This window comes from Micromesistius poutassou (genome assembly GCF_964030765.1).
Source record: "Micromesistius poutassou genome assembly, chromosome: 23".
Classification (NCBI taxonomy): domain Eukaryota; kingdom Metazoa; phylum Chordata; class Actinopteri; order Gadiformes; family Gadidae; genus Micromesistius; species Micromesistius poutassou.
The window spans coordinates 523,369-538,368 of NC_140293.1; the positions used below are offsets into that span (position 1 = coordinate 523,369).

Genomic DNA, 15,000 nt, shown 5'->3' on the forward strand with positions numbered 1-15,000 from the left:
TAGTAGCAGTGTGTTAGTGTGCATCTATGTACATGTGTGGTAAGTGTGTTGGTGTTTCACGAGTGGCAAGAAATAATTTTAGAAAAATATATTTCATGTTGTTTCGTGTTGGATCGAGAGCATCAAGCATATCTATTGTGAACGGGTAAGAGACGCGTGGTCACAGTTTGTGTGTGTGTGTGTTGCAGCTCCTGCAGGTGTTTTACAAACAGCAGGAGGAGATCCGAGAACTGAGAGAGGAACTCAACCAGAAAGAGGTGACCTGAACGCACACACCACCGGGTGACCAGGTTAAATGTACTAGTCTGAGGTTCTAACAAGCTGGTTCTCTGGTCTCTGCAGGAGAAGATCACCACCTTGGAGACGCAGATCAGGAACAGCAGGCACATGAGGACCTCCTGCTGACCAATCAGATTCCACATTACTGAGTCACCATCAGCCTATGACGGTGAATCAGTAATGTCATCAGCCTAGACCATCAAAACACCATATATCCCATGTCGCTAGCTCCTATACGAAAAGGTTCAGTTATTGATCCAGTGTCGTTTTGATGCCCTGTTCACCTGCAAACCGTCTTACCAGCATTGGTTCCAATACATTCAGGAATTCATATCACTCATATTAAACCTGGAATGAACATCTTGTATTATGTGATGAGAAACTGTTTGTCATTTACCAGACCAGGGGATCAACTAATTATGAGATCACATTAAGGAATTTATCTACCAATTAAAAATTCAAACATAAGAGACCAAACAGGAGCACAATGTTAAGATTTTATTTACAAAGTCCATTTATAGGTTTTTTGTTTGTTTTTCCATTTAACTTACAGAAAGTAAAAAAAAAAATTACAACCACAAGTAGTCAAATGAAGTGGTGGAGAAACCACGAGGGACCGTACACCACACACAATCACCAGAAACAAACTAATACTCTGAAAAAATAACTCTTTTAAAAAGCAGGAGGGGCTTCCTGCACTGAGCTACGAGGAAAACCCACATCTGTGACCTCAGAATCACTGGCCCAGCGTCTGTGACCTCAGAATCACTGGGCCGGCGTCTGTGACCTCACTAACGCTGGCCCGGCGTCTGTGACCTCACTAACGCTGGCCCAGCGTCTGTGACCTCACTGACGCTGGGCCGGCGTCTGTGACCTCACTAACGCTGGCCCAGTGTCTGTGACCTCACTAACGCTGGGCCAGCGTCTGTGACCTCACTGACGCTGGGCCGGCGTCTGTGACCTCACTAACGCTGGCCCGGCGTCTGTGACCTCACAATCGCTGGGCCAGCGATTGTGAGGTCACAAACGCTGGCCCAGTGATTGTGAGGTCACTGACACTGGGCCAGGGATTGTGACCTCACCAACGCTGGCCCCTTGTCTATGATGTCACTAAACACTGGTCCCAGGCCGGTGTCAGAGGGGCGAGGGAGCACAGGTAGCTCAACACAGGGAATCAAAGTGTGTGCGTGTGTTTGTGTATATGTATGTTTGTGTGTATGTATGTATGTGTGTGAAGGGGGGGGAGGTTTAAGGGCTGCGTTCCATTCTGAATAACTCCCAGGCCATGACCTCTGGTTGAAGTCATGGAGTACAAACAGAACCATGTGGGGGAAAACTATCGCTCGTTGCCTGGCAACAGTCATGACACAGGAAGTGAGAGGGTGGGGAAAGACTGGTGGGGGTAACGGCTACTATGTTGCCATTACAACATTTCATGTGTGAGTTAGAAAGAAGTGGAACTCAGCCCAGAGGTGACAGGGGGGAGGGGTCAGAGAGGGCATGAGGTCAGAGGTGACAGGGGGGGGGGGGGGGGGGGGGGGCTGCTTGGTCATCAATCTTCTTCCTCTTCTTCCTCGTCTTCAGGGTCCCTCTTCCTCTTCTCGCCCTTAGCAGGAGACGAATCTTCATCTAGAGAACAAAATCAATGAACACGTCAATATAGCTTTTTCTGTTTGTGGGACGTCAACAAGCGCCGCATCAGACCCGCGTGCCTCCAGCCCAGCTCACTGAATGGATCCAAAACAAAACAGGCACTCACCTTCATCCTCGTCGCTGTCTGCGTCGTCGTCGTCGTCACTGTCTGCATCTCCGTTTACCGCGGTCTCCTGTGGCGACAACACAAGCGACGTCAGTTCGCCCGTTACGCCTCCTTCGCCCAAACCATCTCCGTTATACACCCGCCAACACCCCATGCCACTACTCTCCTCCTCCACCACCACCACCCACATACCTCCACCCTCCTCTATCAGCCATCTCCCAGTACCCCCACCCTCCTCTATCAGCCATCTCCCAGTACCTCCACCCTCCTCTATCAGCCATCTCCCAGTACCTCCACCCTCCTCTATCAGCCATCTCCCAGTACCCCCACCCTACTCCATCAGCCATCTCCCAGTACCTCCACCCTCCTCTATCAGCCATCTCCCAGTACCCCCACCCTACTCCATCAGCCCCATGTCTCCACCGTCCCCCCCCCCCGTCCGTCTCCGTCGCCTCACCTCGTCCTCCGCGCTGTCGTCGTCGTCGTCATCGTCTTCCTCCACGGCCACGACGTCTTCCTCGTCCTCGTCTTCCTCCTCTTCAAACTCCTCCGACTCACCCTCTGGGGGGGGGGGGGGGGGGGGGGGGGGACAGCGTCAGCACAAACCGTCAGCACACAGGGACAGGCAGGAACGCCGCCACGGGGGCGAGCTAAACGGCTGCTCCAAGGACCAGGACCACACCGAGGAAGTACGCAAACAGACGACGCCATGCCGACCGCGCTAAGAAGAGAGTGCCAAGAGGCCACGCTGAATGAAGGAAGAGCCCGCTCACCTTCGTCCTCCTCGTCGTCCACGCCGTCGCCCTCGCCGTCGGAGTCGGACGCCTCGCAGTCGTCGATGTCGTAGCCGTCCAGGTAGGTGAGCTGGGGCAGCAGCTGGAAGATGGAGTCCGGTAGTCCGTCAGGTTCGTCACCTCGCAGTTGAACAGGTCCAGGCTCTTCAGCTGAGGTAGCTTCTTCTGCTCGCCCGCAATGCATTTCGGTTGACAGCATTAGTGCACGACCCAATGGTACGACTCTCAGCTACGATATAGCATACTGAGCTACAAACCCAACAGTCGAGATGGTATTAGCACGCTGAGCTAACTATATCTGTTGACTAGCGTTAGCACATTTACCAACTCTTGCTAGCCGCCAAGTATCGATAGTCCCACTAAGCTAACTATAGCTCACAGTAGTGCAGTGATCAGGAAATGAACACAAGCAGTGGAGTTGGTAGCACATTAAGCTAACTTTAGCTCAATAGAATCCAGATCAGTCAACTAATACAAACAGTAGAGTTGATTAGCACATTGAGCTAACTACATGTAACAGTCGAGTAGCATGTAAGCACATTGGCTCAATCTTGCCTGCAGTAGAGCAGTGACGAGTGGATTATTGTAGTGTGATCAGATGATCAGCAGCTTAGCTCTACCCACCAGAGGCTCCAGGGTGCTGATGTCCTTGAACTTGTTCCCGCTGAGGTTGAGGTGCGTTAGGTTTACCAACCGCTCTGCTAGCACCTCCAGACCACCTGATATCCTGTTGTCGCTCAGCTCCAACTGGGAGGGACAAAGAGACACAATTAGTCCTTAGAAGTCATCAACGGAGATATAGGCATTATATATAAAAGAGACTGAAACAGGGCCCATCCATCGGCGGTGTTGCTGCTGCTGCTGTTTTCTCACTTTCTTCAGTTTGTCCAGTTTGGGGATGTCTGCTACGCTGACCAGGCCCACGTTGATTAGGCTGAGCAGCTCCAGGTTCTCAAACTCCTGTGTGATCCCCTCGATGCGCCCCTCGCTGGTCCGGCAGTTATCCAGAACCAACTCCTGTACCTGGAGACACGGGACAAACACGCACGCATTACACACACACACACACACACGGTAAAACCCTCCATTACATACACCTGGCACACCTCTTACACCCCCCCCACCACCCCCCTCCCCTAAAGAACCATACTTTGTTTCCATGAGCTATATGGGCAATTTGTAAATGTAAATATATTGTTCTTCTTTTATACCTCAGGTGTTAAAAAATAACAAAATGAATAGATCTTAACTTCATAACAGAACTATATAAACTATGCAAATTGTTTTTGAAATGCAAATCAGCAAGTTTTTATCAGCGGCTTTTGGCAGTTTCGTATTTAACCTCGACCTGTTGCAGCTACTTGGGAGATTCAGTGTTTGTAGACTGGATCGAGTCCTAAGCTACTAGCGTACACAACTGCAGCGGGAATGCTTGGATTGTTTCCTATTGGAACGCGTCCTTGTGCATCTACCTGCAAGGAGAATGAGGCTTGATGGTTTTCTATTGGAACGCTTCCTGACCGAGGCGCTGTTTGTAAACTCCCAGCCCACGTGATGTAATGCCGCGATAACCTCGGCGGCCCGCGAACCAAATCCCACCGTTTTATTTCGCTCCGACACGATATTATTAATACCACCAACCCTAACGGCCAGAGTTTAGCTCGTTGTGTGTATTTGGGGAGTCAAATAGAGAAGTTATTACATATTTAAGGGACCAGTTAGCCGTGGTAGCTAACAGCATGCGACTTACCGCGCATGGCTGCGGTGCCGCCTAATGTCTGGAGCCGCGCACTGTAACCTTAAACTAACTATTATAACCACTACAACTACTAATACAGACACCAGCCGTCCAAATAACGTTAAACCCTGACCGCTCGTTTCAAATAGGCAACATTTAACAAACAAAACGTGAAGTAGGCCACAACAACGCCACGGCTCCTGACGACCACAGGAGCCATTACACCAAGCGACGCTACGTTAACGTTACAGCTCCGCGGATCCATCTTGGGGATTCTTTATTAAATCATTTATACAAGAAGGGCTCCACAACACGATATACCCACAAAATGCTGGACATTTAACGTTTCACAAACTTCCGATAACGTTAGCATTTCGTCCCACACACTAGCCAGGCCCCAGGGGTGTATCTAGCGCCCATGTGCTCGCCTTCCTCCCCGGGAGTGGAGTGGAGGTCCCGCGGATTTGGTGCGCTCCCTCCCCGGCCACCCGCAACACAAAGCCGGCCTCTACTTACATCGGGCGGCGCCCTGTGTCGGAGCTCCAGAGATACCCTCTTCTTCATGTCCATTTTCTTCTGGTTACGTCGCTCGGGTCTCGTTGAAAACTTGTTCCCTCCTCGTTCCTGTCTTGGTTGTCAATGCGGGGATCCGAGTGTGTGTGTTGAGTGTGTGTTGCTGAAAAGTAGGTCAAGTCTGTGGGCTTGTGAGTGGAGCACACAGCGCCTCCCGGTGGAGGCTTGGGTTTACTGCACGGAACAAATTGGCGGCTCTGTTGGTGATGGCGTTAGCAGATTATAGGCGTTTTTGTTCTTTTAAATGTAATCGTGTGGCTTGAATTTTAGTTTTTCTAAGGAAAGTGGATAAAAAGTGGGAGTCTTTGTTTTATTTATGATTTATGCTGAAAATACAAACCTAGCTTATTTTCACATTATTTTATACCAACACTGAATCATAGTATTATTAACTAACAAGTAAGGTTTATGTGGAAGATACCATAATTAGTATAATGTGTATTTTTTGCATCATTGTCATGATCATATCCCCCTGCTTTATTAAAGTGTGGTTAAAAAATGTGACACCTAAAAATACAAGGCTATAATTATAACGAGTTGTTGTTGCAATATTATTCTCATCCAGGCGATGGCAATATTGTTTCATTTTCCATGTGGTTGAGATAAAATTTAAGTAATAGAAATCAAGTGGACCTTTATGCTTTATTCCATTATATTGTATACTATGGTTTTTAAGACAACAACAGAGGCAAGCAATCGTATGTCTGTATTTATTAGTAGTATTAGTATTAGTATTACAACAAGCAGTAAACAGTAAAACCCCTTTCTTGTTAAAATACTTTACATATGCTGACAGATTGCCCTCAATACTCGGTTTTAACCCACAGCTGACCAATACCTTAAGGTGCACTGCCTGTGAATACCGGATCAGTTTCCAATACCTAAAGGTATAGCTGTGTATCAATAAATAAATAAATAAATCAAAGGCAATAAATACTTTCAAGCTGTAGATATACAGACACATAGGCTACTGATCACAGAGTTATATATATATATATATATACACACACACATATATATATATATATATATATATATATATATATATATATATATATATATATACATATACATATACATATATATATATATGTATGTATATAGCCACGACACGCATCCAAGAAACATAATGAGGATGACCCTTCTGCTGCCATTTGCTCACATGAGCTGTCAGTCAAATGTAGGTGGGTTCTCAGGGCTTCCTAAGTGCCAATCATCACATGGGTACTATATATATACATATATATACATATATATATGTATATATATATGTATATATATATGTATATATATATATGTAGATATTAGAAGCTATTAGACTAGACCTAAAGAGCCCCAAACCTTGGATCTGGAGGAGGTGAACTACAGTTTCTCAATGAAGTTAACAACAGGAAACTGGAAAGATGGAAAGATAGAAAGGAGAATGAAAAAAACTATATTTTAACTCGAAGAAAGTAAAAAATATAAATAAAAGAGTCGGTAGAAAACACCAACAATAACGACAGATGATAAATAAATCTGTCAAGTAGAAACCAAACAGTCACATAGACAGTGTTTCAAGAAGGGCCTCCCTGCAGCGAAACGCTGTGGCCGCATGCAACACGCATTTACCATGCGACCACGACACAGAAACACACAACGAGTGTCCCAACGGGTCCACTTGTTCCCTATATAGTGCACTATTCTAGTTCCCTATATAGTGCACTATTCTAGTTCCCTATATAGAGCACTATTTCGGGCGTCACCATTTTGAAGTGTTGTCCGAAGTGTACATCTCAGTGTACAAATCTGTCACCCTATATAGTGCTAGGAACTACTCGGTTCCTCAATAAAAATGTAATTTGATCGGATTCCGTCACTATATCTGGGGACATCTCAAACGTGTCGGCTTGTTTAGAGGGCATTACACCTCACGCCGATAGATATCCGGCATTAAATAGTGTCTGTGTATTCCCTGCCTTGTTCCCTTAATAGTGTACTCTATAGCGGTCACTATATAGGGAATGAGGGAACAAGCTAACGAAGATGGACAAGGTCTAAAGTCTTCAGGAGAATGAAGCAACAAGACGCTGCTGGTTCTGGCTCTGCTATCGCTTATGTGCTTTGGTAACAAAAGTCGTATATATATACACATATATATATATAGAGAGAGAGAGAGAGAGCGAGAGAGCGAGAGAGAGAGCGAGAGAGAGAGCGAGAATATAGAATATATTGTTTTATTCTAGCAATATCTCTTATTGTCCTGCTCACGAGAAGTAATTATTATAGTTTTTTTGCTGTAAGACTGAACTATTACTGTCAATATCTCAGAACAGGGTTCTCTCTGACAAACCCTCTTGTATTCATGAGCCCCGGTATATAGTGTCAATCAAGGGGTCAAAGTTCAACCCTGCCTTTATGTCGGAGCCCCCGTAGAAGTCCCGATGGGGCGCTGGTGTCTGGTGCCCCCACTGCACACCCCCACTGCTCTACAGCAGACGAGTGGCGCAACAGAACACTCTCCTTTAATGTGACCTGTAACCATCGAGGTAATGTGAGCCCGACACACAACACACACCTTATTACTTACACAACTAGGCACGGGTAACCTTCCAGGATATCTCTCTCCTGTTTGGCTGCTTGGCTCGGTGTGTAGACGCTGTGTGAAAGGCTACCCTCACGGAGGACACACTCCCCAATCCGTCTGTCTCTCTGATCGTCCAACCGTCCGTCTGTCTGTCTGTCTGACTGTCCGTCGCCCCCCCCCCCCCCCCCCCCCCACCACCACCAAGTTCGATTAACACATGTGTTCAAATAAATGTGGAACCCTAGCAAGCCTGACGTAAGCGAACATGTTTGAGTTCTGCGCTGGTCTATGAGAGCAGGGGGGGGGGCGCTAACCGTACGCCAAAGGGACTCACAGCAACACGACACGTTCACCACATGAGCACCGGCCGCCAGGGGTCGGGCTGAAAGACAAAACGAGGCTGCGTGGTCGTAGCGTTAACAGGTGCAGAAGGGGGGAACACGGGTTACACACACGTCATGCACAACAACACAAACACGCCTGCTAAGCCTTCGTAACTCTCCATCCTCATCCTCTTCCTCGCCGTCCCGCCCCTCCTCCTCTCACAGGTCCCGGGGGGGGGGGGGGGGGGGGGATAGGTGGTATTTTGTGTAAAACGCAGAACCGCACAAAAGCACAGAAGAAGAAGAAGACAGAGGAGAAGGGACTTTTTACCTATTCACACACAGGCTGATCTATGGTGTTTGATTGGTTTGGGAGGGATGGGCGGGCTCTATTGAGGAAGTGCCACCAGGATATCCACGTAGTTGATAGGGAAGAAGCCTGATTGGCCGTTGATGGTTCCCTCGTACCAGTTGTCATCGATCTGATTGGTCAGGGTGATGATGTCACCCTCCTTGAAGCCCAGCTCGCCCTCGTTCTCCGGCTCAAAGTCGTAAGTCGCCCGGCAGCACGGCTGGCTCAAGGGCGCTGGGCAGGGAGGAGTCAGTTAGGTAGTTCAGTACTAAACACCCCCGCCGTCGTCCTTATATTCAACATGTTTAACCCATGAACACACGGTTGGTTAAAGAAGGAGCTTACAGGTGGGAAATCCATTTGTAAATGACTTCCAGTTCTATAGACTTACAATAACAATTGGACTGGTCTTTGAATCAGGGTTTGTTTGCATGCGCATAACAAAAGCTTCTGGGAAGCTTTTAATGGGAAGATTCCTATCTACTAGGATGGTTTCTATTCACTAGGATGCTTCCTGTCCACTAGGATGCTTCCTATCCACTGGGATGCTTCCTATCTACTAGGATGGTTTCTATTCACTAGGATGCTTCCTGTCCACTAGGATGCTTCCTATCTACTAGGATGGTTTCTATTCACTAGGATGCTTCCTGTCCACTAGGATGCTTCCTATCTACTAGGATGGTTTCTATTCACTAGGATGCTTCCTGTCCACTAGGATGCTTCCTGTCCACTAGGATGCTTTCTATCTACTAGGATGGTTTCTATTCACTAGGATTCTTCCTGTCCACTAGGATGCTTCCTATCAACTATACTTCCTATCCACTAGGATGCTTCCTATCAACTATACTTCCTATCCACTAGGATGCTTCCTATCCACTAGGATTCTTCCTGTCCACTAGGATGCTTCCTATCAACTATACTTCCTATCCACTAGGATGCTTCCTATCCACTAGGATGCTTCCTGTCCACTAGGATGCTTCCTGTCCACTAGGATGCTTCCTATCCACTTGGATGCTTCCTGTCCACTAGGATGCTTCCTGTCCACTAGGATGCTTCCTATCCACTTGGATGCTTCCTATCCACTAGGATGCTTCCTGTCCACTAGGATGCTTCCTGTCCACTAGGATGCGTCCTACCAGGAGACTTGCTGGGGGACTTGGCTGCGTGCAGCCCCCCGTTGTGACTCTTGCTGGGGGGCAGCAGCTCCAGGGTCATCCGGGGCTTCGGAGTGAACTCCTTCCTGGGCCGACTGGAGGCTTCCTTGATACTGAAACACAACCGTACACGACACACATCTAGTGAACACGTATCCCCACGCAGTGAACATGTATCTAGGTCTCTGTAACACCTCTAGGTCTCTGTACGGTGAACACGTATCTAGGTCTCTGTAACACCTCTAGGTCTCTGTACGGTGAACATGTATCTAGGTCTCTTTATAGTGACCATTTAGGTCTCCACATAGTTAACATGTATTTAGGTCTCGCTATAGTGAACATCTAGGTCTCTAGGTCTCTCAGATGTATCTAGGTATCTATATGGTTAACATATATCTAAGTATCTATAGTGCTCATCTACTTCTCCATATAGTAAACATGTATCTAGGTCTCTAAATAGTGAACTTCCAGCCAGATCTCTATAATGAACATGTGTCTCGTAGGCTCTATATAGTGAAAATATATCCAGGTCTCTATATAGGGAACATCTAGGCCTCTATAAAGTAAACATCTAGGTCTCTATATAGTGAGCATTTAGTTCTCCCTATAGTAAACATTTATCTAGGTCTCTATATAGTGAATGTGTATCTTGGTTTCTATACAGTGAACATGTATCTATGTCTCTATATAGTGAACGTCTATCTAGGTTTTAAAGCTACATATATATCTGTATAGTGTATCAAGTATTTATCAAGGTACCTGTCCTCCATTTTACTGGACAGCTGCTTCAGGATCTCTGCAGAGCGGCTGTGATATTCCAGCTGAGCCTGAAGCAATGCAGCTAGCTGGCTCACCTGCTCTATCTGACACACACACACACACACACACGCACACACACGCACACACACACACGCACGTGCACACACACAAACACACATTTGGTTAAATAATTGTATGAAATCGTTATTTAGCCTTGCTTCCTGAGCTTGACTGTGACAATATTATTAGTTGATGGGCTAGCTGCTACGAACTGCCTCTACCAAGTTGAACATGCTCTCTCTCTCTCTCTCTCGCATGCTCTCTCTCTCTTTGCACGTACATCACTCTCTATCAGGTTGAAAATCTCTCTCTCTCTCTCTCTCTACGTACATCACTCTCTATCAGGCTGAACATCTCTCTCTCTCTCTCTCTCTCTCTCTACGTACATCACTCTCTATCAGGTTGAACATCTCTCTCTCTCTCTCTCTCTCTCTCTCTCTCTCTCTCTACGTACATCACTCTCTATCAGGTTGAACATGCTCTCTCTCTCTCTCTCTCTCCCTCTCTCTCTCTACGTACATCACTCTCTATCAGGTTGAACATGCTCTCTCTCTCTCTCTCTCTCTCTCTCTCTCTCTCTCTCTCTACGTACATCACTCTCTATCAGGTTTAACATCTCTCTCTCTCTCTCTCTCTCTCTCTACGTACATCACTCTCTATCAGGTTGAACATGCTCTCTCTCTCTCTCTCTCTCTCTCTCTCTCTCTCTCTACGTACATCACTCTCTATCAGGTTGAACATGCTCTCTCTCTCTCTCTCTCTCTCTCTCTCTCTCTCTCTCTACGTACATCACTCTCTATCAGGTTGAACATGCTCTCTCTCTCTCTCTCTCTCTCTCTCTCTCTCTACGTACATCACTCTCTATCAGGTTGAACATGCTCTCTCTCTCTCTCTCTCTCTCTCTCTCTCTCTCTCTCTACGTACATCACTCTCTATCAGGTTGAACATGCTCTGCTCGGCGATCTCTTTGCTCTCGTCAAACTTCTCCAGGGCCTGGCGGAGCTCCTCCTCCAGGACCTTCCCCATGCGCTTCCTCTTGTAGTCGAAGTCCAGCCGCCGGCCCTCCATCTTCTTTATGTGGTGCTGAGAGAGAGAGAGAGAGAGAGAGAGAGAGGGAGAGAGAGGGAGAGAGAGAGAGAGAGAGATAATAGATCACATACAGACACATCACATTAGTATATAGCTTGTAGTTATATATTGGTTTGTTAGGTTTGTTGTATTATATTATTTTGTGTTATAGTGTGTTGTAGTGGTTAGTGCTGTGTTATATTGGGTTGTAGTGTGCTGCAGTGTGTAGTGTTGTGTCATATCGTATTCTAGTGTGTCGCTCCAGGGTGCATTGTGAACCTGTATCTCCTTGATGTCCTTGTCATGGAGGTTCTGCAGTGGGTCTATGAAGTTCTGTTTGACCTCCATGTCCAGAGCGTCCTTCACCTCCCCCAGCTCCTTCATGGACTCCCCCACATCCAGCATCACCACGCCTGGACAGAGGAACAACATTAACATCTATCACTGGAGCCAAGATAAAACTGGACAATTAAGTTAAGACCTGACACAGTTTAGATCAGAACGTGTTGAGGTCACACAGAGGTGAGGTCAGACAGAGTAAAGTTAAGACAGAGTTAACTTAGGGTTGAGGTAAGACAGAGTTAAGTTGAGACAGCATTGAAGTAAGAGAGTTAAGACATGGTTGAGCTAACAGACAGACAGAGTTTAGATCAGAAAGAGTTAAGGTCAAACAAGGTGAAACAGAGGTGAGGTAAGACAGGGTTAAGGTCAGGTACCAAAGCTGGATTCCTCCCCCAGTTCTCGTCCAAAGTGTTGCATGGCGTCCCCCAAAACACTCTCAGCCTGCGGGTAACCTGGACCTTTCTCCTGGCCCCGGAACTTGGACATGGTGCTGATCATACTCAACCTGGCTCTGGAGGCTGCACAGAGGAGAGGAGGAGAGGGGAGAAGAGGAGAGAGGAGAGGAGAGGAGAGGAGAGGAGAGGGGAGGAGAGGAGAGGAGAGGGGAGAAGAGGAGAGAGGAGAGGAGAGGAGAGGAGAGGGGAGGGGAGGGGAGGAGAGAGGAGAGGAGAGAAGAGGAGAGGGGAGGGGAGGGGAGGGGAGGAGAGCACAGGAGAGGAGAGAGGAGAGAAGAGGAGTAGAGGAGAGGAGAGGAGGAGAGGGGAGAAGATGAGAGGACAGGAGAGGAGAGAGGAGAGGAGGGAAGAGGAGGAGAGGAGAGGGGAGAAGATGACAGCTCAGGAGAGGAGAGAAGATGAGGAGAGAGGAGAAGAGGAGTTATAATGATCCCTTTTACCAAGCGTTAAAAGGCGTAAAAAGCGTTAAAAACACTTAATGTGTTGTCTGCATGCGTGCACACGCCCGTCTGTACATCCACGTGTGTCCGTGTGTGTTACCTGGATTTGGTTGAAGGTATTCTGTGGTTTTTGTCATGATGTCCAGAACTGCCCTGCTGGTGATGTCCACCTTCTAGAATGAACCATACACAAGTCTTAAGGCCCAGGTAAAGGACAGACCAACTGGGAGGCCCGGGCACAAGTGAAGCACCGCATCGATCTTCTATCGCTGCAGTTTATGTAAGTGACAAAACTTTTCTCACACCCCCCCAGTACACCACTGCCTGCATGTCTCACTGTGACTCGCTTAATTTAGAACAGCCCACCCATCACGGTGACTATAATATAAATAAACTGTTGAAATCACCGTGATCCACAGCAGTTCTACCACTTATGAGAACACGCCAATTTGGATTATTTTATGTTTATTTGATTGAAGGTTTTATTTGAATAGGGACAGATACAAAAACATAGATAAGTGTAAAACAATCATCTGATGTATGCATCATAGTGTTTTTAGCCAAAGCTAATTCACGACACTTGTCCCTAGTAGGGCTTTTGGTTAAAAATAATACAGATTAACATTATTAAAAATAGGAAAGTTAAAATGGAAGTGAGATAAAAAATGGAAGAGAAAATAAGACATACAGAGAGAGCACAGTGTAAAAACTAAATATGAGAGCAAGATTGTTGCTGAATAAGCCACAATTTTGTGTTTCTTTTGAATGTGAAAAATGTAGGGATATGTTTCAAGTGGTCTGGCAGTGAGTTCCATAACTAAAGTTCCATAACTGTATGTATAGTATACTGGGTCCATTAGAGTCATAAACTATATCATTGTGCCAAGAATGTCTTATTATAATATTATATAAGTGGTGAATGTATTCACACATGCCCCCCCCAGACACACACACACACACTCACACAAACACACACACACACACACACACACACAGATAGATACCTTTTCCATTTCTTTGAAATCATCGTCAAGTTTGGTCCCTTCTGCTCCTCCAACCTTCTCACTTACTTTCTAGAGAGAGAGGGAGAGAGAGAGATAGAGAGAGAAAATTGCTGCAGTTATTGAGTGAAAAAAAAGATGATGGGAGATGCAGTTGCCATGGAGATGTGGTTCTGGAAACACACAAACACACACACACACACACTGTTGCGTGTGTCAGTATGTACTGTGATACTATGTTAGCACAGTGGTACTATGTAAGGACTGTGGTACAATGTTAGTGCTGGGTACTTTGTTAGTAATAGTAATGTAGTCCTAGGCAAATGCTGTAGTATTAATGTAGAAGTTAGTTAGTAGTTAGTATTCTGGGTAAATATTTGTATTAGTCTCTGTATGTGTGAGCACTGTAGTACTGTGTCAGTATTGTGGGTCTATGTCGGTACTATGGTACAATGTTAGTACTGTAGTATTATGACCTGGGAAGCCGGCGCATCACCGAGGAGATTATGCACTGAGATGACGCCTGAGATGGCTAGGACATGTGTTGAGGATGGACCGCATCACAAACGTCGCCTTAAGATGGACACCACCAGGCAAAGGAAAACCTGGTCCAAAACCACCTGGCGCAGAACAGTGACACAAGAGCTGGAACAGATGAACCTGTCCTGGGGAGAGGCCCCACATGCTGCCAGGTACCAGATGCAATGGAGAGGGCTCATTGAAGCCTTATGTCCCATAGGGGAGGGAGAGGTGATGACTGTAGTATTATGCTAGTGCCGTATCACTGTGTTAGTGCTGTTGATTAACAAATAAACAAAGATATTACCATATATATATTGATACATCTTATGTTACGTGTCATATTGTGGTAGTACGGTCTTCAACCTGCAACCTTATACTTAGAAACAATCCTCCTACCCTCCATGTGCCCACACACACACACACACACACACACACACACACACACACACACACACTCAGCTACTGTCTCCATCTGTACTCTTTCCTCTCCCCTCCTATTCTACTTCCTCTCCACTAGAACGAGTGGGAAGGATAGATGAGATACAGAATGATGGAGTGATGATGGATGAGGGACAGAATGATGGAGGGATGATATAGAAAGAGAGAATGATGGAGGGATGAGGGAGGAGAGACCGAAGGATGGAGGGAGGATAGAGAAGTGAGTCTAGTTAGGATGAGTCTACAGTCTCTGCTGCAAACAGTAGCTGGCCTCCAGTACACTCAGAAGGACCCAAGATGGCGGAGGAATATCTCATCCAAGCGGGAAGAGAGGTCTCAGATCCAAGATGGAGGAGGGACATCAGATCCAAGATGGC

General features: G+C 46.6%; 1 protein-coding gene and 2 pseudogenes across 3 annotated transcripts in view; 1 reads left to right on the forward strand and 2 right to left on the reverse strand.

Annotated features, from left to right (window-relative positions):
• The window catches only part of LOC311368647 (coronin-2A-like), a 6,156-nt pseudogene extending 5,751 nt beyond the window's left edge, over positions 1 to 405 (forward strand). The window contains exons 13-14 of the transcript in view: positions 189 to 257; positions 343 to 405. The product of the transcript in view is annotated as a coronin-2A-like (transcript). The remainder of the gene's footprint in view (positions 1 to 188; positions 258 to 342) is intronic.
• A 1,396-nt stretch (positions 406 to 1,801) lies between these two features.
• On the reverse strand, positions 1,802 to 5,243 carry LOC311368270 (acidic leucine-rich nuclear phosphoprotein 32 family member D-like; annotated as a pseudogene). Its single transcript, XR_014684236.1, has 7 exons — positions 5,087 to 5,243; positions 3,706 to 3,855; positions 3,457 to 3,579; positions 2,812 to 2,997; positions 2,496 to 2,599; positions 2,039 to 2,105; positions 1,802 to 1,908 (listed from the first exon to the last, which is right to left on the reverse strand). The product of XR_014684236.1 is annotated as an acidic leucine-rich nuclear phosphoprotein 32 family member D-like (transcript).
• A 3,178-nt stretch (positions 5,244 to 8,421) lies between these two features.
• The window catches only part of LOC311368648 (endophilin-A1-like), a gene marked incomplete at both ends in the record, with an annotated part of 8,937 nt that continues 2,358 nt past the window's right edge, over positions 8,422 to 15,000 (reverse strand). The window contains 8 exons of the mRNA XM_084487449.1: positions 8,422 to 8,618; positions 9,521 to 9,651; positions 10,298 to 10,401; positions 11,282 to 11,440; positions 11,705 to 11,838; positions 12,142 to 12,285; positions 12,763 to 12,835; positions 13,667 to 13,735. Coding sequence (XP_084343575.1) covers positions 8,422 to 8,618; positions 9,521 to 9,651; positions 10,298 to 10,401; positions 11,282 to 11,440; positions 11,705 to 11,838; positions 12,142 to 12,285; positions 12,763 to 12,835; positions 13,667 to 13,735 — 1,011 coding nt within the window. The remainder of the gene's footprint in view (positions 8,619 to 9,520; positions 9,652 to 10,297; positions 10,402 to 11,281; positions 11,441 to 11,704; positions 11,839 to 12,141; positions 12,286 to 12,762; positions 12,836 to 13,666; positions 13,736 to 15,000) is intronic.